Below are 23,811 nucleotides of genomic sequence, written 5' to 3' on the forward strand. Positions count from 1 at the left end.
AACTGAAAAAAATGTTTTGCCTTTAGTTATACTTTAAGGAAAGAGTCAGGCTCCTGTAGACCTTGATTAGGACTGGCTACTTCTTATTTCTCTCAGCTCAGGTTATAATTTTCTTTTTGCATGGAATCAGTTAATCCAAAACCTGTTTGTTGTGAGTGGATAGCTGTGGGCTCGTTGGTTTACTCTCTGCAGGAAATTCCAGCTTATCAGATATCTAACTAGTATATATTACACATATCTCATGTTGCACTATGTGGACTTTCATTGTTCCTGTTGCATTCTCAGGAGTGTTAAAACAGAACTGCAAATAAATACAAAATGGCACAGCTGACGTAAAAATGAATGAGCTTTTGCTTCAATATTTATCTTCAATCTCTAAGAGTTGCCTGCAGTAATTACTTTCAGCCACTAGATGCTGCCAGTCTTCCGAGATGAATGATGGGCAGCCACCTCGGCCGAGTCCTGGATGTCTTGGACCCACCCTTTGTGGGGCAGTCAACACACCAGTCTGGGCTCTAAGTACTAAATGGAATGACAACCATTCACAATTATCGCCACTACAATAAAAAGAACCCGTGATGTCAGCAGATGTGTGTGTTTATTAAGCTGCATACACACTTTACAATTTTCTTTAGATTTTTTCTTTTAGATTTACCAAAACCATATAATATGAGGTCACACCTAAACACTTTCAATTTGTATGCAATCAGACAGGCCCTTGCACTACATAGTTGAAGGTAAATCTAAAGGAAATCTACCAACAAAAGTTGTATAGTGTGTATCCAGCTTTAGGGCACGGTGGGTGCCCTAAAATGGGGGAATGGGGTTTAAAGAAAGACCAACAGGGCAAGAGAGACCTGATAATGGCCACTGCAGATGGGAGTAGCTCACGTAGAGATGTCACAGCAGGAGCCCCTGAGAGATATAGGAATCCAGTGAGTGCCACAAGGAAAAAATGCACTTTGGGTGAACTGACCATTACTTCCACAACAACTTATAAAAACTCAGACAAAGGCCACTCCAGAGTCCTGTAAATTGGTGGTATGATGGAGATTTTTGCTGACGTTATCTATGGTTCACTTGGCTCCGCAAACGCTTGTCTCTCAAAAGCCATGATACTCTGCAGGAGGAAAAAACATAAAATAAAGCTCATTGAAATATACATCACAGAATGCATTGGGATATGCTGAGGTGGGCCAGAAGTTCAACTTTAAAGTTTCAGCCTAATGGGCCATACACACTATAAGATTTTCTGAAGACTTTTCCTTTAGATTTACCAAAACCATATAATATGAGGTCAAACCTAAAAACTTTCAATTTGTATGCAATCTGGCAGGCCCTTGCACTACATAGAAAAGGTAAATCTGAAGGAAAAAATATTCAGAAAATCTTATAGTGTGTATGGCCCTTAAGGCCCCTTTCACACAGACAGCGGGAGATCGCTCCATCTCCGCTCACTGTGCAGAGTGGAGACGGACAGAGCCATGCTCTCCTCTATGGGGAAATCGGGTGGAAATTGACCGCATGTCCGTTTTCATCTGATCTGCCAGACTGATGGAAAATAGGATCATCATCCGTCTGAATTTGCAGGTCGGATAGCAGCGATCACCGCTGACATCCGCCGCTCCATAGGGGTGAATGGAGGGTCTGATCGGGTCCACCTTAAACCTGACAGGCGGACCTGATCGGACAGCCCGTGTGAAAGAGCCCAAAGTGTTCTGTTTCATATTAGATCCGCTGTCAGGTTTGATTGAAAATGTCACAATGCCAATGTGTGGATGTCAGTCTTGTGGAGTGGGGTTCCCAGGCAAGCTGCCTAATAGAACTGAAATCTAATGAATGAAAGGGGTAAGGCTGGGGAGAAAAGAGCTAGCTGGTGCTGGATGTTGTCCAGCCTGGAAGAGAGGTGGACTTAATTAGACTTGCTGATATTGCCTTACTTAGGGTATAACAAAGCATGGTGAGAGTCTGCAGCCCTTGCCCTCACGCCTTCACCCCCCTCCTACAGAAGCTAAGGGTGTTTCTCTCTATTGGTTCCTGTCTAATTTAATATCAGCATGGCCCCGCCCACCTATCTGCCTCTATCAGTTACAGGAATCGGAATAAAAACTGGATCCCATCTGCCAGTGTTGCAGTGGGACTTGCAGTTTCCAAAGGAATACAAATGCGGTGACATCATTGAACTTGTAGTCCATTGATGCTTCTGCAGCTGTCACTGAAGGTCTGTAGATCCGTACTGACCCACGTCTACAGGAGCCAGAGCATTGCACCCACCATCCACTGACTGCAGTTCCAGTCATCCTATGCACCTATGCAAAACAATAATGAATGCACATCAACTGAAATGGGTGCATTTACTATTTTTTTTTTGCAAAAGGTGGACTAGCTGAGATAAAAATAAAAGGACAAAGGTCTCCGTTTTGTGGTGATACAAATAAGCATAAGCTGGCACCTTTTATTCTCAGTGAGAGATTTATTCCTGTGTTTTGAACCTCACTTCTTTATTGGCTATGGTTGCACTTTTGCAGCTTTTCCAGACAACTTCCCAGAAGATACTTAAAAATGATCCTACTCCTAAAGCTGGGTACACACTCAGCCCTCAACTCAGTGAGCTGAACAAAAAAAAAAGATCGCTGTACCAACACAAGTGATGTTAGTACTGTGATATCCCCTATTGTGCCTTTGTGTTCTGACAGGAAGACCCCTCCCCCTACCAGAACACACTGATCAGTGGTCGCAGCTATTGGCTGCCAGCACTAATTGGATGATGGCTTTCCAGAATGCCCATTTGACAGAACTCAGAAGAGCAAACAGCTGTACACATGGGTTGAAAGTCAGCCGGTTCCTGCCGAATAGACCATTTTCAGCTGATTTTCTGCCCATGTGAACCCAGCTTAAAAGAGTATTTCTCTTTTTGGCTTTTGGAAAAAAAAAAATTATACTAACCTAGGTGGATACAGAATTGATCCAATGCTGCATCTGTCCCCCAGAGCTTCTGCACTGAGAACTAAGCAATCAAACACCGCTGATTAATCAGTTCTCACCCTCCGCTCCGAGCAGGGAGCTGTGACTGTGACTGTCGGCCTCCGGCTCTCTGCTCTTCCCCTCCAGCCTCACTGGGGTACTGGGCTTTGGAGGAAGAGGGAGCGGCTGGCTCCGGCTCTCAGCAGCTTGCTGGTGCCAGTCCAGACCTCTGGCTGGATCCCAATTTTAAAGTTGGGATCTTTCAAACGCCTGGACCAGCTCAGGGATGTCAGCCGACAGCAGGCTTTAGCCTGCCGTCGACTGAAATCAGGTCACAGGAGGGCAGAGGAAACTTTATTCCTGTGATCCCCAGGAGGAGTATAGCCAAAACAGCTTTGGTTATACTTCTCCTTTGAAGTGGATGTAAACCCTCACATGTAAGCAGTGAAGTGAACAGCCTCAGATCATACACAGAGATTAAAAAAATCTCCCTACATACGTTTTACAAGTATATCTGCTGTCTTCAGCTTGCATATTCTTTAGAAAGTGAACATGGTGTTAGAGATTTCTTCTTCCTGTTCAGCACTGGGTGTGGCATACACTGTGTGACAGCTAATTGGAGGAAAGGCACCCCCCCCTCCACATAGGCAAAGGAAGGAATGTGCAGAGCTGTGCTGTGAATAGACAAGCTCTCTGCTAATCTATTTATAGCACCCACCCCAACACAAATTTCAGCCTGGTTTTATCTTGATTGTTGGAGAGCTTGTAAGAAGTTATCATGCTGATAACAGAAGAACGGAGCAGCAGAAAGACAGGGGACTTAGGGCTTTGGAGAGAGATAGGTAAACACTACATATATATTTTCTTAGGCCAAATTTCATGAATCAGATTTACATCCACTTTAAAAGAGAAGTATGGGGGTTTCCTTTTTTTCCCCATGTATACCTACCTAGGTGGATGCAGCAACGGTCCCAGTGCCTCTGGCTGCCGAGCGCTGAGCTGTAGAGGGGCGGGGAGCAGCTGGCTCAGACTCTGTTACTCACTGAGAGGTTGAGCCGGGTGTCGGTCCAGGCACCTGGCGGATCCCGACTTCGTGGTCGTGATGACGCGGTGCCTGGACTGACATCTGTGACGTCAGCAGAGAGCGGACTTCAGACTGCTCTCTGCTGAAAACGTGTCACAGGAGTGCAGAACGAACTGCACTCCTGTGATCCATAGAAGATGCACAGCCAAAAGAGCTGTGGCTGTACATCTCTTTTAAGAGTAGCATTGGTATTTAAAAGCAGAACTTTACTCTCTAAACCAACATTGACTATTTTTAATGCTTATGCTGCTAGCATTAGTAAATACATATGAAAGTATATATTTACTTGTTTTAAACATGTTTTCAGTTACTTCCTGGTTTCCAGGCCTAGACAAATGATGTCATACACTGATCAAAATTATAAACGCAACACTTGTTTTTGCCCTCATTTTTCATGAGCTGAACTCAAAGATCTAAGACTTTTTCTATGTACACAAAAGGCCTATTTATCTCCAATATTGTTCACAAATCTGTCCACATCTGTGTTAGTGAGCGCTTCTCCTTTGCTGAGATAATCCATCCACCTCACAGGTGTGGCATATCAAGATGCTGATTAGACAGCATGATTATTGCACAGGTGTGCCTTAGGCTGACCACAATAAAAGGCCCCCTTCACACATGCGGACCGTTCATTTCATCAGTTCAGTCAAGTCAAAATAGATCATTTTTCATCATTACTCATCAGTTTTTTTTACACCCACTACCAACGCAAAAACGGATGGAAAGCTGACCATTTGTCAGTTTACATCCCTCTTTCACCTGATCTGTTTTTTTAACGGAAGAAAAATAGAGCTTTGATCAGTAAAAAAAAAAAAACGAATGATGATGGATGCGGATATAAACTGATGTAAACGAATGATCATCCTTTTACATCCGTTTTTCCATAGAGATGCATTGATATCCGTTTTTCATCCGTCAACAGACGGACAAGCATGCCTGAAAGTGGTTTTAAATGTGCAGTTTTATCACACAGCACAATGCCACAGATGTCGCAAGTTTTAAGGGAGCGTGCAATTGGAATGCTGACTGCAGGAATGTCCACCAGAGCTGTTGCCCATGAATTGAATGTTCATTTCTCTACCATAAGCCGTCTCCAAAGTCATTTCAGAGAATTTGGCAGTACATCCAACCGGCCTCACAACCGCAGACCACGTGTAACCACACCAGCCCAGGACCTCCACATCCAGCATCTTCACCTCCAAGATCATCTGAGATCATCTGCTGCAACAATCGGTTTGCATGACCAAAGAATTTCTGCACAAACTGTAAGAAACCATCTCAGGGAAGCTCATCTGCATGCTCGTCATCCTCATTGGGGTCTCCACCTGACTGCAGTTTGTGGGCAAATGCTCACATTCAATGGCGTCTGGCACTTTGGAGAGGTTTCTCTTCACGGATGAATCCTGGTTTTCACTGTACCGGGAAGATGGCGTTGTGTGGGTGAGCGGTTTGCTGATGTCAACATTGTGGATGGAGTGGCCCATGGTGGCGGTGGGGTTATGGAATGGGTAGGCGTATGTTATGGACAACGAACACAGGTGCATTTTTTTTTTATGCCATTTTGAATGCACAGAGATACTGTGACGAGATCCTGAGGCCTATTGTTGTGCCATTCATCCACGACCATCACTTCATGTTGCAGCATGATAATGCACGGCCCCATGTTGCAAGGATCTGTTCTGTACACAATTCCTGGAAGCTGAAAACATCCCAGTTTTTGCATGGCCAGCATCCTCACCGGACATGTCACCCATTGAGCATGTTTGGGATGCTCTGGATCGGCGTATATGACAGCGTGTTCCAGGTCCTGCCAATATCCAGGAACTTCGCACAGCCATTGAAGAGGAGTGGACCAACATTCCATAGGCCACAATCACCAGCCTGATCAACTCTATGCCAAGGAGATGTGTTGCACTGCGTGAAGCAAATGGTGGTCACACCAGATACTGACTGGTTTTCTGACCCCCCAAATAAATTAAAACTGCACATTTTAGAGTGGCCTTTACTGTAGTCAGCCTTATGCCTCGTACACACGCATCGATAGTTGGCCGGGAATTTTCGGCCAACGTCCGATCGGCCGACTTTCGGCTTGTTAGTATGATGCTTTCGACAACCGACTCTGACTTTTCGGTCGAATAAAATCTGGTGTGCAGGCTATAAAATTTTTGTTGGCCGTCAACACAACGGCCGATTTTCCGTCAGTCAGTACAGATTTCGGCAGACAAAAATCTGATGAGCAAGACTGGGCATGCTCAGAGAAGAAAAAACACACGGAAAGTAAACCAGCACATGACATCACTTCTGAAGTTGAATTTTGTTGGCCGAGAAAATTCGTGTGCAGTCTAGGCACATTCCAACCAACAAAACACACTCGGGAAAAAAGTCGGACGATCGGTCGGCAGATAATCGTTGCGTGTGTACGAGGCATAAGGCACACCTATACAATAATCATGCTGTCCAATCAGCATCTTGATATGCCACACCTGTGAGGTGGATGGATTATCTCAGCAAAGGAGAAGTGCTCACTAACACAGATTTAGACAGATTTGTGAACAATATTTGAGAAATAGGCTTTTGTGTACATAGAAATAGTCTTAGATGTTTGAGTTCAGCTCATGAAAAATGGGGGCAAAAACAAAAGTGTTGCGTTTATAATTTTGTTCAGTGTTTATCCCAGGAGTCTTCAGGAGGGGTTTTCTCAGCTAAGCACACCCTCCTGCCTTCACGCCTGAGCTAAGGGCGGATGCTTTCCAGGACGTAAATGCTACATGAATCATCTGCCCTTACTTAAGATGGCCATGGCCAGAAATGCTAGGAGAATGTTTTTTCAAACTGATTTCTCAGAAAGATAAAGCATGGAGACATGGATGGATGGGGGAGTTTGCTTTGAATATTAAAAATGAATGAAATGGCATTTTTGGCTTGTGCTGCTCAGATGCAGTGTAGGTCCGCTTTAAACTATTTCTGTGAAAATACAGATACTGCCTCTGGATCTCACCTTGCTATCAGGGAGACACATCCCAAAGGCTTCCAGAAGCAGGTTCTCCTCTAGGACAGATTTTTCAAAATCTGTGTAAGACAGTTTGCTATCGTGATCGTGATCCTGGAGGGGAGACAAAATACGGAGACGTTTTACATAAGTGAATGAGCAAACAAAGCAGACAATGTGACAGATAAATATCATTCAGTCATTGCTGGCAAAAAACAGTAAATGCATCCATTCCATCAGATAATTCCATTTTACTGAGAAGAGTAGATACTCCTGAGAACGTATGTTAACCACTTAAGCCCCGGAAGATTTTACCCCCTTCCTGACCAGGGGGTATTTTGCGATTCGGCACTGCGTGACTTTAATGGACAATTGCGCAGTCATGTGACGCTGTACCTAAACGAATTTGACGTCCTTTTTTTCCCACAAACAGAGCTTTCTTTTGGTGGTATTTAATCACCTGTGCGATTTTTTGATCATGCGCTATAAACAAAAAAAAGAGCGTCAATTTTGCAAAAATAACAATATTTTCACATTTTTTTATATGAAATTCCCCCCCAAAAAAAATGTAAAAATCAAAATTTTTTAACATTTTCGGCCAATTTGTTTTATGCTACATATGTTTGGTTAAAAAAAAAAAAAAAAAAAAATCGCAAAAAGCGTATTTTGATTGGTTTGCGCAAAAGTTATCGCGTTTACTAACAAAGGGAAAGATTTTTGTCATTTTTGTTGTTTTTTTTTTTTTAACGCGTAATGGCAGCGATCTGCGATTTTTTTTGTGGGACTGCGACATTGCGGTGGACAGATCGGACCCTTGACTGACATTTTTGACACTTTTGGGATTACTCAGTGCTATAAATATGCACTGTTACTGTAAAATTACACTGGCAGTGAAGGGGTTAACTTTTTTTTTTTTTTGAGAGGAAGGGGTTATGTGTGTCCCTAGGGGCGTGATTCTAACTGTGATTGGCTGTGGCTTGAGGTGTAGGAACAGTGATCAACGGTCCTACATAGTAGAACCGTATAATCACTGTTTCTACACAGGGGAGAATGACAGGCGACTTGTTTACATCAGCCGCCTGCCTTTCTCCCTCTCCACCGACGATCGCCGAGTGACCGGCGGACATCGGGTCCGCCGGTGACACGCACGGGGGGGGGTCCGTGACCGTGCGGGAGCGCGCCTCCTGGGGCGGGCGCTCTCTCCCTAGACCCTCACAGGCTAGCGACGTAGTACTACGTCGCTTTGCCTGTGAGGGGCTGACCGCCGCAGTAAGTAGTCGTGTGGCGGTCGGCAAGTGGTTAAAGGAAACCTACAATCAGGAAAGATCCACCAACTCCAATCAATATGTAATCAGAAAAACAGGGATACATCAGTAAATTAAACTTTAATGGAAAAAAATCAATGTAGCAACTTACAATAAAAGCGGAACTAAACCCTCCTATCCTTTTCAGCCAAGGAAGCTGCCATCTTAGCCTCTGATCTGCAACTGCCATGGTGCTGCACACGCGATCAGTTATGAACCAGCCTTTTGAAGGTATGACAGTTTGGTTGAGAACATAAGCAAATGTGACAGTTAGCATCCTTGGCATGCTGAGAATGTAACTGTTTTTTGAAACCACTAAATCAATTGGTTTAGTTCAGCTTTAAAACTGAAGAAAACAGCTTCTGGATAAATGTCAGTATGATGAAAAAACATGCGGGAAGTCAGATCCACGCAGAAAGTTAATGAAGCTTAAAGTGAAGTTCCACCCAAAAGTGGAACTTCCGCTCTTTTGTTTCCTCCCCACCTCCGGTGCCACATTTGGCACCTTTCAGGGGGGAGGGGGGAATGGGTACCTGTTTTTGACAGGTACCCTTCCCCACTTTTGGGATACGGCGACGCAGAAGTTTGGCCCCCTCCTCCTTCCCCCGCTGCCGAGCAAATAGGAATGCGCAGCGCGCTTCGCACATGCACAGTAGGGACCCACCCATGAAGCTGCAAAGCTTCACTGCCGGGTTCCCTTACTGGCAATGGCGGCAGCAGCACCCAACAGCCGATGGGAACATCGGCTGCGGTGCCGACTTCGCTGGACTCCATGACAGGTAAGTGTCCTAATATTAAAAGTCAGCAGCTACTGTATGTGTACAGTATGCGTACAGTATGTGTACAGTATGTGTATAGTACAGTATGCGTACAGTACAGTATGCGTACAGTACAGTATGTGTACAGTATGTGTACAGTACAGTATGTGTACAGTACAGTATGTGTACAGTATGTGTATGCGTACAGTATGTGTATGTGTACAGTATGTGTATGCGTACAGTATGTGTATGCGTACAGTATGCGTACAGTATGTGTACAGTACAGTACAGTATGTGTACAGTACAGTATGTGTACAGTACAGTATGCGTACAGTATGTGTACAGTACAGTATGTGTACAGTACAGTACAGTATGTGTACAGTATGTGTACAGTAGGTGTACAGTACAGTATGTGTACAGTACAGTATGTGTACAGTACAGTACAGTACGTGTATGTGTACAGTATGTGTACAGTACGTGTATGCGTACAGTATGTGTATGTGTACAGTACGTGTACGTGTACAGTACGTGTACAGTACATGTACAATACAGTATGTGTACAGTATGTGTACAGTACGTGTATGTGTACAGTATGTGTACAGTATGTGTATGTGTACAGTATGTGTATGTGAACAGTATGTGTACAGTACAGTATGTGTATGTGTACAGTATGTGTACAGTATGTGTACAATATGTGTATGTGTACAGTATGTGTATGTGTACAGTATGTGTACAGTATGTGTATGTGTACAGTACGTGTATGTGTACAGTATGTGTACAGTACGTGTATGCGTACAGTATGTGTATGTGTACAGTACGTGTACAGTGCAGTATGTGTACAGTACGTGTACAGTGCAGTATGTGTACAGTATGTGTACGTGTATGTGTACAGTACGTGTATGTGTACAGTATGTGTACGTGTATGTGTACAGTATGTGTATGTGTACAGTATGTGTATGTGTACAGTATGTGTACAGTATGTGTATGTGTACAGTACAGTATGTGTAGCTGCTGACTTTTCATTTTTGGAGGGGGTAGAGGGGAAGGCAGAACTCCGCTTTAAGCTAGCACTGGGAAGGCAAAGGAGAGCGGCACTGCCTGCCGGCTGAACTGACCCTTCCCTTGCACCAGTCTGGGCTCCATCAGACGCCTGCCACCCTTCCTGTGCATTCTCAGTCAGTTCAGTTTTGTATCTCGAGCCGGTCAGTTCCGCCATCTTTCCTTCACTGATAAATCTCTGCTCCCTGTTTTCTGATTCCAGTCAGTTCTGATTGAGTTCCATGTGCCGGGGGGAACCCATGTGTGCTCTTCGTCTCTTCCAACCAATTGGGCAGCAGTGTACGGGTGAAGCTCGCGGCCTGCAAAATGTCTCCGTCATTCCAAAATGAACTAATAAACCCGACGCCATGCACCACAGCACCGATCTACAGAACAAGTAGCTAACTGCTCACCATCTTCTTGAGGGTTATCTCCACCAGGTCCTTTATACCCTCATCTGGATCTTCCTCTGTAGGCTGCTTGAGAAGACTGTTCTTCAACATGTGGAACATCTCTTCCCTAGAGATGTATCCGTCACTGTTCAGATCATATACTTCAAAACAATCTTTAAAAAAAAAGAAAAAAATGTGAACACATGCATTATTGCTTAGTGAATTGAGCCTAATAAGGTTTATTCAAGCGACAGCGTAAAGTGCCAAAGATCCTAACGAATTAGGCTGAAAGCTTTCTGATTTGAATATTTACTTAGCTTTGGAGCCATTGATGAGATCACTGGGTCTCTGTGCTTCTTTATGGAGACAGATCATGGCTGGTAGGAGGGGCCGGCAGAGTGCTGTATATAGCTTCCTGAAAACATCACAGCACTTGGGTCCCTCACCAGTGCTACTGGTCCCTCCCGCCTGTTAAGTGCCCCCACAACAAGCAGCTTGCTATGGGGGCACCTGAGCCGAGTCACAGCTCCCTGTGCCCATTCAGTGCCGCGACCCAGCCCCGCCCCTCTTCTCTCCTGATTAGCTGATTGACAGCAGTGGAAGCCTATTGCGCCGCGCTGCTGTCTCATAATGAGGAGGGGAGTCCTGGGCAGCGGAGACACTCCCGAAACATTGCTGGATAGAGAGGGGGCTTTTTATCTTAATGCATAGAATGGATTAAGATAAAAAAACTTCTGCCTTTACAATCCCTTTAACCACTTAAGCCCCAGAGGATTTGGCTGCTCAAAGACCAGGGCCTATTTTGCGATTCGGCACTGCGTGACTGTAACGGACAATTGCGCGGTCGTGCGACGCTGTACCCAAATGAAATTGGTGCTATTTGATCACCTGTGCAATTTTTACTTTTTGCGCTATAAACAAAACAACAGCGACAATTTTGAAAAAATAACAATATTTTTCACATTTTTTTTATATGAAATTCTGAAAAAAAAAAAATGTAAAAATCAAACTTTTTTAACATTTTAGGCCAATTTGTTTTCTGCTCCATATTTTTGATAAAAAAAAAAAAAAAAAATCGCAATAATCGGATTTTGATTTGTTTGCGCAAAAGTTATTGCGTTTACTAACTACGGGAAAGATTTATGTCATTTTTATTGTTTTTTTTTTTTACTAGTAATGGCGGCGATCTGTGATTTTTTTTGCGGGACTGTGACATTGTGGCGGACAGATCGGACCCCTGACTGACATTTTTGACACTTTTTGGGGTACCAGTGACATTACTACAGTAATCAGTGCTAAAAATATGCACTGTTACTGTAAAAATGACACTGGCAGGGAAGGGGTTAACTTTATTAGTGATCAAGGGGTTAATAGTGTCCCTAGGGGCGTGATTCTAACTGTCAAGGGGCGTGGCTTGTGATGTAACCACAGAGACATACGATCCTACATAGCAGGATCGTATGATCTCTGCTGTTACATCAGGGAGAATGACAGGCGGCTTTGTTTACATCAGCCGCCTGCCTTTCTCCCTCTCCAGCGGGAGATCGCGGGTGGTCGGCGGGCATCGGAGCCACCGGTCACTCGTGCGGGGATGTCAGGGAACAAGGGGGGGTGGGATCGCGCCTCCGGCGGCGCTCGCCCGCCCCCTATAGGCTCGCGGGCGAGTGACGTACCGGTACGTCACTTTGCCCAGGAGGGGCTGACCGCCGCAGTATATGTACTTGCGCCGGTCGGCAAGTGGTTAATAAAGTGTTGTTGTGGATTTGGAGGCAGGGGGGGAAAAAAAAATTCAGCTTTAAGAAATCAAAGAATTCCTGGTTGGGATTGTGTTGTACTGCTTACATCTAATTTTTTCATCCAATGTCCCGCGCAGAAACACAGATAATCCTTCGATCCATTCTGTCACGCTGATGTAACTGTCGTTGTCTTTATCGAATGCACGGAACACTGGAAACAAGAGAAAAAGAAAAATATCTTTTCATCATACAAGTGGAAGTAGAGACATATCAGTAAAGACAAAGGACCACCGTGACATACACAACACAACCTACAGGAATTTGATTTCCGTTTTCTGTGCTCGCTGAAAGATGATTGCTGATTGGTTGCTTTGTGTTACAGCGCAGTATGGTTATAACTCACCCCTGTCCATAATCATGTCATCCGTCATGTTGAAGGTGTTGTGTAGAATATTCCTAAAGGTGTTCCGATCTATTCCTCCTCTGGTGTTCGGATCTATCGGCCGGCCCACTATTGTGTTGTAAAGTCGAATGAGACATTCCACTTCATTCTTGGTGACTGAAAGAGACGGATAGATTACAATTTTATAAAATTGATATTTATTGATAGATAAAGGACGATGATGACAACGCACACACCTTTTCCATTCATGGCCAGACACTCAAGGTAACATGGTGACTTAACCACTTGACCTCCGGAAGATTTACCCCCCTTCATGACCAAGCCATGTCTTGCGATTCAGGCACTGTGTTACTTTAACTGACAATTGCGCAGTCGTGCGACACTGTACCCAAACAAAATTTATGTCTTATTTTCCCCACAAATAGAGCTTTCTTATGGTGGTATTTGATTGTGGAACCGGTTCCAGTTATTGTTTTTCTGTTTTTCGGTGTTGGGGAGGGGGGTTTATTGCGCCCCTTCCTTAACCGGTTGCCGACTGCCGCAAGTACATATACTTCGGCGGTCAGCCCCGGCCAGGCAAAGTGACGTACCGGTACGTCACTAGTCTGGGAGCCAATAGCGGGCAGGCGCGCTCCCGCCTCGGCTCGTTCACGGACAACTCTGTGCGTGTGACCGGCGGACCCGATGTCCGCCGGTCACCTGCGATCGTCCGCTGTGAAGGGAGAAAGTGCGGCGGCTAATGTAAACAAAGCCGCCTGTCAGTCTCCCCTGTGTAAAAGCACTGATCTAACGGTCCTGCTATGTAGGACCGTTGATCAGTGTTCCTACACCTCAAGCCACATCCCTGCACAGTTAGAATCACGCCCCTAGGGACACACTTAACCCCTCCCTCTCCAATAAAGTTAACCCCTTCCCTGCCAGTGTAATTTTACAGTAACAGAGCATATGTATAGCACTGATTACTGCAGTAATGTCACTGGTACCACCAAAAGTGTCAAAAATGTCAGTCAAGGGTCCGATCTGTCCGCCGCAATGTCGCAGTCCCGCAAAAAAAAAAAATCGCCGATCACCACCATTACTCGTTAAAAAAAAAAAAAAAAAAAAAAAAAAGACAAAAATCTTTCCCTTAGTTGGTAAACACAATAACTTTTGCGCAAACCAATCAAAATACGCTTATTGTGATTTTTTTTTTACCAAACATATGTAGCAGAAAACAAATTGGCCAAAAATTTAAGAAAATTTGGATTTTTACTTTTTTTTGGGGGGGAATTTCATATAAAAAAAAATGTGAAAAATATTGTTATTTTTGCAAAATTGTCGCTCTTTTTTTGTTTATAGCGCATGATCAAAAAATCACACAGGTGATCAAATACCACCAAAAGAAAGCTCTGTTTGCGGGAAAAAAAGGACGTCAAATTTGTTTAGGTACAGCGTCGCACGACCGCGCAATTGTCCGTTAAAGTCACGCAGTGCCGAATCACAAAATACCCAGGAAGGGGGTAAAATCTTCCGGGGCTTAAGTGGTTAACATTGTTTGGAATCAATTATCCATTCACCACCGTTGATATTTTGTCCACATATAGGGGTCCCAACACCTGCCCAGGAGCACAGTTCCCCCTTACCTGCTCTATACTCTCCTTTGTGAGATTTTCAGGTCAGCATTATTTTGAAGCTACATATTGCAGCTATACTGTAAATGTATATACTCTGTGATTAGAACATATGTTTTTTCATACTTTTGTAGTGCAGTACTTTTGCGTTCTTTATGGTGCCCTGATGAAGCTATAATTGCGAAACGCGTTGGCTTACCGGGGACCGTCAGACTGCACATGTATATGGATCTGGTGTTTTGGTATATTGTATCCATCATTAGCTAATGGCCACCACGGATCCATGTATTTTATATTTATGTTTGTTCATTGTCATGTCACCAATTTTGTCCTTTTAAATTTGTAATAAAGCTACATATGTTTTTTATATAGTGGTTTACTTGCTTGCATCCTTTCAACCTACATATGCCGATATAGTCCCGCTTTTTATGTCCTTCCTTGGACTTAGGGGTTTTTTGGATTTTAAAGGGAAATAAAGGTGGGGGGAAACCCCTCCATGGTAAAGGGAAACCCACTCCAAGGTGAGGGAAAACACCTCCAAGGTAAATGGACAACCCCCCCAAATGAGGGAAAATCCATCCAATGTGAAAGAGAATCAAAGTGGGGGAAATCCCTCCAAGGTGAGAAGACAGACCCTCTAAGGTGGGGGAAAATCCCTCCAATGTGAAGGGAAATTCAGGTGGGGGGAACTCAGTCCATGGTAAAGTTAAACCCCTCCAAGGTGGGGGGAAATCCCTCCAAGGTGAGAGGACAGACCCTCTAAGGTGGGGGAAAATCCCTCCAATGTGAAGGGAAATTTAGGGGGGGGGGGACTCCCTCCATGGTAAAGTTAAACCCCAAGGTGGGGGGAAATCCCTCCATTGTGAAGGAGAATCCCTCCAATGTGAAGGGAAATCAAGGTGGGGGGGTACTCCCTCCGAGTTAAAGGGAAACTCCTCCAAGGTGGGGGGAAATAATTCCAATGCCAAGGGAAATCAAAGAGGGGGAAAATCCCTCCAAGGTAAAAGGAAATCCCTCCAAGGTGATGGGAAATTCTTCCAATGTGAAGGGAAATCAAGGTGGTAAAAATGCCTCCAATGTAAAGGTAAACCCCCCAAAGGTGAGGGAACATTTCTCCAAAGTAAAGCAAAACCCCTCCATGGTGGGGGGAATTCCCTCCAATGTGAAGGGGAATCAAGCTGGGTGGTAACCCCTCCATGGTAAAGTGAAACCAATCGAAGGTGAGGGAAACTCCCTCCAAGGTAAAGGCAAACCACTCCAAGGTGAGAGGAATTCCCTCCAATGTGAAGGGAAATCCCTCAAAGGGAAACCCCTCCAAGGTAAAGGGAGATGCCTCCAAGGTAAAGGGGGGAGGGATCCCTCCAAGGTAAAGGGAAACCACTCCAAGGTGAGAGGAAATCCCTCCAATGTGAAGGGAAATCCCTTCAAGATAAAAAGGGAAACCCCTCCAAGGTGAGGGGGGGATCCCTCCAAGATAAAGGGAAACCACTGCAAGGTGAGGGGAAATCCCTCCAAGGTAAAGGAAAAGCCCTCCAAGGTGGGGGGGGGGGGGTGAATCCCAAAAAAAGTAAAAGGAAACCCCCCAGGGTGAGGGAAAAAAAATCTCTGCAATGTAAAGGGAAATCAAGGTGGGGGAAATCCCTCCAAGGAAAAGGTAAACCCCCCAAAAGGTTGGGGAGAACTCCCTCCAAGGTAAAGAGAAACCACTCTAAAGTGAGAGAAACATCTATGCAGGGTAAAGAGAAACCCCTCCAATGTGGGGGGGGGGGGATCCCTCTAATGTGAAGGGAAATCAAGGTGGGAGAAAACCCCTCCATAGTAAAGGGAAACCACTCCAATAAGAGGGAAAAATCCTCCAAGGTAAGAGGAAACCACTCCAAAGTGAGGGAAATCCCTCCAATGTAAAGGTAAACCCCCCAAGGATGAGGAAAAATTTCCCCAAGGTAAAGCGAAACCCCTCCAAGGTGTGGGGAAATTCCTCCAATGTTAAAGGAAATCAAGGTGGGTGGAAACCCCTCCATGGTAAAGGGAAACCACTCCAAGGTGAGGGGAAGTCCCTCCAAGATAAAATGAAAATTCCTCCAAGCTAAAGGGAAACCATTTCAAGCTAAAAGGGAAACCACTCCAAGATGAGGGTAAATCCCTCCAAGGTAACGGGACACCCCTCTACCCAAAGTGAGGGAAAATCCTTCCAATGTAAAAGGTTATCAAGGTGGGGGGAAATCCCTCCAATGTGAAGGAAAATCAAGGTGGGGGGTGGGGGACACCCTCCAAGGAAAAGGGAAACCCCTCCAAGGTGGGGGGAAATCCCTCCAATGTGAAAGGAAATCAAGGTGGGTGGAAAACCCTCCATGGTAAAGGGAAACCACTCCAAGGTGAGGGTAAATCCCTCTAAGGTAAAGGGACACCCCTTGCCCCAAAGTGAGGGAAAATCCCTCCAATGTAAAAGGTTATCAAGGTGGGGGGGGAAATCCCTCCAAGGTGAGGGAAAATCCCTACAATGTGAAGGAAAATCAAGGTGGACCCTCCAAAGAAAAGGGAAACCCCTCCAAGGTGGGGGGGGGGGGGAATACCTCCAATGTGAAGACAAATCCAGGTGGGGGAAAATCCCTCCAAGGTGAGGGGAATTCCCTGCAATGTGAAGGGAAATCCCTCCAAGGCAAAGGGAACCCCCTCCAAGGTGAGGGAAAAATCCTCCAAGGTAAAGGGAAACCACTCCAAGGTGAGGAAAAATCCCTCCAAGGTAAAGGGACACCCCTCTCCCCAAAATGAGGGAAAATCTCTCCAATATGAAAGGGAATCAGGGTGGGGGGGGGGAATCCCTCTAAGGTGGGGGAAAATCCCTCCAAGGTGGATGAAAATCCCTCCAAGGTGGGGGAAAATCCCTCCAATGTGAAGGGAAATCCAGGTGGGGGGAACTACCTCCAAGGTAATGGAACCCCGCCCCCCCCAAGGTGAGGGGAAATTCCTCCAATGTGAAGGGAAATCAAGGTGGGGAAAATCACTCCAATGTAAAGGTAAATCTCCAAAAGGTGCAAAAGGTGGGGGGAACTCCTAAGGCAAAGGGAAACCCCTTCAATGTGAAGGGAAACCACTCCAATGTGAAGGGAAATCCCTTCAAGGTGGGGGAAAATCCCTCCAATGTGAAGGGAAACCATGGTGACAGAAAATCCCCCCCAAGGTAAAAGGTAATCCACCCCCATGGTGAAGGAAAATCCCTCCAAAGTAAAGGGAAACGACTCCACAATACACTAACGCTAACAATATGTAACAGCTGAACAAAAACAAACTTTATAAAATAACAAATGTTGCCCATACATTATACGAAAAATTGTTCGCAAATCTGTCATTAGGACATTTCGTTTGTTTTTCTTCGGCCAGTGAATGGGCACAAATCGGTAATCTGTTGTGACATTTTGAGCCCAAAAAACCAAAAAGCTTGGAAAATTTCTGCTGAACGAATGATAAAATGAAAGGCGATCGGTTTCTGCACTCGGCATAATGTGACAAAACAAACAAAAAACGGATTTCTGTCCTTTGAACGATTTATCGTTAAAAATTCCGTCATTACATGAAGGTAAAATGGTTTGTTCTTCCTCCCGAGTGTTCGTTATTCAATAACGAGTTTGAATGATTTCTCATACAGTGTATGGCCGGCATAACTCTGACCTCATAATAATAATAACAAATATTCCTCTAAACAATAACAAACTAATACTAATCACAGCTTCATAATAACAAAGACATATTATCATATAGGGTTGGGGAGCTATAATATTATTTTGGGGGGGCTTAATAATAAAAAAGAATAACATTAATAATAACATAATATAGCCCTCCATAATAATAGAACTTATAAAATAATAACCTAGACCCCCCCTATAATAATAATAAACTACCCCCCCCCCCCACACACATATATGTGTGTAACTACTAATACCAATTTACCCCCACCCCCATAATAATAAAATTACTAATTATAATATAGTCCCCCCCCCCCCCCATAATAAAACCACTGCTACTAATATAATAATATTGCTCCCCCATAGCACTACTAGTAATAAAACTAATAATTCCCCTCCCCCGTTAATAATAATGAGTGTGATGATAGTTGGGGGAGGGGGTATTACAGTGTCTGGCGGACCGGCTGAGGCTCTCGGCCAGTTTCTGCAGGTTCTTGCGGGTCATGGCGGTGGCTGGCTGGGACATGGCGGCGGCGCTCCTCGCTCTGGTTATCCCCACGGTGTGAGTGAGGCTACAACAAGCCATCACCATGGCGATAAGCGCACCAATCAGCTACCAATGTGCTGTGACATCACTTGTATCCGGCAGAAAGGAGAGGTGTGGGCGGTGCCGGACTCATTCATCACAGCTGAAGGGGAGGGGGGGTCCGTTCTTGGGGCTTCCTGTGCTTGCAGACAGTGCACAGAGCGGTACAATGTATATCTATGGGGGAGACAGAGCGGTACAATGTATATCTATGGGGGGGGGGGGGGGGGAACAGAGAGGTACAATGTATATCTATGGGGGAGACAGAGCGGTACAATGTATATCTATGGGGGAGACAGAGCGGTACAATGTATATCTATGGGGGAGACAGAGCGGTACAATGTATATCTATGGGGGGGGGGGGGGGAACAGAGAGGTACAATGTATATCTATGGGGGAGACAGAGCGGTACAATGTATATCTATGGGGGAGACAGAGCGGTACAATGTATATCTATGGGGGAGACAGAGCGGTACAATGTATATCTATGGGGGGGGGGGGGGGAACAGAGAGGTACAATGTATATCTATGGGGGAGACAGAGCGGTACAATGTATATCTATGGGGGAGACAGAGCGGTACAATGTATATCTATGGGGGAGACAGAGCGGTACAATGTATATCTATGGGGGAGACAGAGCGGTACAATGTATATCTATGGGGGGGGGGGGGGAACAGAGAGGTACAATGTATATCTATGGGGGAGACAGAGCGGTACAATGTATATCTATGGGGGGGGGGGGGACAGAGCGGTACAATGTATATCTGGGGGGGGGGGGACAGAGAGGTACAATGTATATCTATGGGGGGGGACAGAGCGGTACAATGTATATCTATGGGGGGGACAGAGCGGTACAATGTATATATATGGGGGGGGGGGGGAACAGAGAGGTACAATGTATATCTATGGGGGAGACAGAGCGGTACAATGTATATCTATGGGGGGGGGGGGGGAACAGAGAGGTACAATGTATATCTATGGGGGAGACAGAGCGGTACAATGTATATCTATGGGGGGGGGGGGACAGAGCGGTACAATGTATATCTATGGGGGAGACAGAGCGGTACAATGTATATCTATGGGGGGGGGGGGACAGAGAGGTACAATGTATATCTGGGGGGGGGGGGACAGAGAGGTACAATGTATATCTATGGGGGAGACAGAGCGGTACAATGTATATCTATGGGGGGGGGGGAACAGAGAGGTACAATGTATATCTATGGGGGAGACAGAGCGGTACAATGTATATCTATGGGGGGGGGGGAACAGAGAGGTACAATGTATATCTATGGGGGAGACAGAGCGGTACAATGTATATCTATGGGGGGGGGGGGGACAGAGAGGTACAATGTATATCTGGGGGGGGGGGGGACAGAGAGGTACAATGTATATCTATGGGGGGGGGACAGAGCGGTACAATGTATATCTATGGGGGGGACAGAGCGGTACAATGTATATATATGGGGGGGGGGGGCAGAGCGGTACAATGTATATCTATGGGGGGGGGGGACAGAGCGGTACAATGTATATCTATGGGGGGGACAGAGCGGTACAATGTATATCTAGGGGGGGGGACAGAGCGGTATAATGTATATCTATGGGGGGGGACACAGAGCGGTACAATGTATATCTATGGGGGGGACACAGAGCGGTACAATGTACATCTATGGGGGGGGACAGAGCGGTACAATGTATATCTATGGGGGGGGGACAGAGCGGTACAATGTATATCTAGGGGGGGGGACAGAGCGGTATAATGTATATCTATGGGGGGGGACACAGAGCGGTACAATGTATATCTATGGGGGGGACACAGAGCGGTACAATGTACATCTATGGGGGGGGACAGAGCGGTACAATGTATATCTATGGGGGGGGACAGAGCGGTACAATGTATATCTATGGGGGGGACACAGAGCGGTACAATGTACATCTATGGGGGGGGACAGAGCGGTGCAATGTATATCTATGGGGGGGGGGGACAGAGCGGTACAATGTATATCTATGGGGGGGGGGGCAGAGCAGTACAATGTATATCTATGGGGGGGGGACAGAGCGGTACAATGTACATCTATGGGGGGGGGGGACAGAGCGGTACAATGTATATCTATGGGGGAGACAGAGCGGTACAATGTATATCTATGGGGGGGGGGGACAGAGAGGTACAATGTATATCTGGGGGGGGGGACAGAGAGGTACAATGTATATCTATGGGGGGGGACAGAGCGGTACAATGTATATCTATGGGGGGGACAGAGCGGTACAATGTATATATATATGGGGGGGGGACAGAGCGGTACAATGTATATCTATGGGGGGGGGTCAGAGCGGTACAATGTATATCTATGGGGGGGGGGAACAGAGCGGTACAATGTATATCTATGGGGGGGACAGAGCGGTACAATGTATATCTATGGGGGGGGGACAGAGCGGTACAATGTATATCTAGGGGGGGGGGGACAGAGCGGTATAATGTATATCTATGGGGGGGGACACAGAGCGGTACAATGTATATCTATGGGGGGGGGGGGGGGACAGAGAGGTACAATGTATATCTATGGGGGAGACAGAGCGGTACAATGTATATCTATGGGGGGGGGGGGGAACAGAGAGGTACAATGTATATCTATGGGGGAGACAGAGCGGTACAATGTATATCTATGGGGGGGGGGGAACAGAGAGGTACAATGTATATCTATGGGGGAGACAGAGCGGTACAATGTATATCTATGGGGGGGGGGGGGACAGAGAGGTACAATGTATATCTGGGGGGGGGGGGGACAGAGAGGTACAATGTATATCTATGGGGGGGGGACAGAGCGGTACAATGTATATCTATGGGGGGGACAGAGCGGTACAATGTATATATATGGGGGGGGGGGCAGAGCGGTACAATGTATATCTATGGGGGGGGGGGACAGAGCGGTACAATGTATATCTATGGGGGGGACAGAGCGGTACAATGTATATCTAGGGGGGGGGACAGAGCGGTATAATGTATATCTATGGGGGGGGACACAGAGCGGTACAATGTATATCTATGGGGGGGACACAGAGCGGTACAATGTACATCTATGGGGGGGGACAGAGCGGTACAATGTATATCTATGGGGGGGGACAGAGCGGTACAATGTATATCTAGGGGGGGGACAGAGCGGTATAATGTATATCTATGGGGGGGGACACAGAGCGGTACAATGTATATCTATGGGGGGGACACAGAGCGGTACAATGTACATCTATGGGGGGGGACAGAGCGGTACAATGTATATCTATGGGGGGGGACAGAGCGGTACAATGTATATCTATGGGGGGGACACAGAGCGGTACAATGTACATCTATGGGGGGGACAGAGCGGTGCAATGTATATCTATGGGGGGGGGGGACAGAGCGGTACAATGTATATCTATGGGGGGGGGGGGCAGAGCAGTACAATGTATATCTATGGGGGGGGGACAGAGCGGTACAATGTACATCTATGGGGGGGGGGGGACAGAGCGGTACAATGTATATCTATGGGGGAGACAGAGCGGTACAATGTATATCTATGGGGGGGGGACAGAGAGGTACAATGTATATCTGGGGGGGGGGGACAGAGAGGTACAATGTATATCTATGGGGGGGGACAGAGCGGTACAATGTATATCTATGGGGGGGACAGAGCGGTACAATGTATATATATATGGGGGGGGGACAGAGCGGTACAATGTATATCTATGGGGGGGGGTCAGAGCGGTACAATGTATATCTATGGGGGGGGGGAACAGAGCGGTACAATGTATATCTATGGGGGGGACAGAGCGGTACAATGTATATCTATGGGGGGGGGGACAGAGCGGTACAATGTATATCTAGGGGGGGGGACAGAGCGGTATAATGTATATCTATGGGGGGGACACAGAGCGGTACAATGTATATCTATGGGGGGGGGGACAGAGCGGTACAATATATATCTATGGGGGGGACACAGAGCGGTACAATGTACATCTATGGGGGGGGACAGAGCGGTGCAATGTATATCTATGGTGGGGGGGGACAGAGCGGTACAATGTATATCTATGGGGGGGGGGCAGAGCAGTACAATGTATATCTATGGGGGGGGGGGGACAGAGCGGTACAATGTACATCTATGGGGGGGGACAGAGCGGCACAATGTATATCTATGGGGGGGACACAGAGCGGTACAATGTACATCTATGGGGGGGGGGACAGAGCGGTACAATGTATATCTATGGGGGGGACACAGAGCGGTACAATGTACATCTATGGGGGGGGGGGACAGAGCGGTGCAATGTATATCTATGGGGGGGGGGACAGAGCGGTACAATGTATATCTATGGGGGGGGGGGACAGAGCGGTACAATGTATATCTATGGGGGGGACACAGAGCGGTACAATGTATATCTATGGGGGGGGGGGAACAGAGCGGTACAATGTATATCTATGGGGGGGACAGAGCAGTACAATGTATATCTATGGGGGGGGGACAGAGCGGTACAATGTATATCTATGGGGGGGGGGAACAGAGCGGTACAATGTATATCTATGGGGGGGGTCAGAGCGGTACAATGTATATCTATGGGGGGGACAGAGCGGTACAATGTATATCTATGGGGGGGGGGGACAGAGCGGTACAATGTATATCTAGGGGGGGGACAGAGCGGTACAATGTACATCTATGGGGGGGGACAGAGCGGTGCAATGTATATCTATGGGGGGGACACAGAGCGGTACAATGTACATCTATGGGGGGGGGGGGGACAGAGCGGTACAATGTATATCTATGGGGGGGACACAGAGCGGTACAATGTACATCTATGGGGGGGGACAGAGCGGTGCAATGTATATCTATGGGGGGGGGGGGACAGAGCAGTACAATGTATATCTATGGGGGGGGGGCAGAGCAGTACAATGTATATCTATGGGGGGGGACAGAGCGGTACAATGTATATCTATGGTGGGGGGGACAGAGCGGTACAATGTATATCTATGGGGGGGGGGGGGACAGAGCGGTACAATGTATATCTATGGGGGGGGGGGCAGAGCAGTACAATGTATATCTATGGGGGGGGGGCAAAGCGGTACAATGTATATCTATGGGGGGACAGAGCAGTACAATGTATATCTATGGGGGGGGACAGAGCGGTACAATGTATATCTATGGGGGGGGGCAGAGCAGTACAATGTATATCTATGGGGGGGGCAAAGCGGTACATTGTATATCTATGGGGGGACAGAGCAGTACAATGTATATCTATGGGGG

At 46.4% G+C, this 23,811-nt stretch overlaps 1 protein-coding gene across 1 annotated transcript; it reads right to left on the reverse strand.

The window, feature by feature from the left end:
• Positions 1-820: 820 nt before the first annotated feature.
• Positions 821-18,487, reverse strand: CLXN (calaxin; the record flags this gene model as incomplete). The annotated part of the gene is made up of 6 exons (XM_082258507.1): positions 821-1,120; positions 7,047-7,151; positions 10,551-10,702; positions 12,372-12,476; positions 12,669-12,824; positions 18,409-18,487. The coding sequence occupies 6 exons, from the start codon at positions 18,485-18,487 to the stop codon at positions 1,070-1,072; spliced, it is 648 nt and encodes a 215-aa protein (XP_082114633.1). The 3' UTR covers positions 821-1,069.
• Between the last annotated feature and the right edge of the window lie 5,324 nt (positions 18,488-23,811).

This window comes from Pelophylax lessonae (genome assembly GCF_965119305.1).
Source record: "Pelophylax lessonae genome assembly, chromosome: 5".
Taxonomy (NCBI): domain Eukaryota; kingdom Metazoa; phylum Chordata; class Amphibia; order Anura; family Ranidae; genus Pelophylax; species Pelophylax lessonae.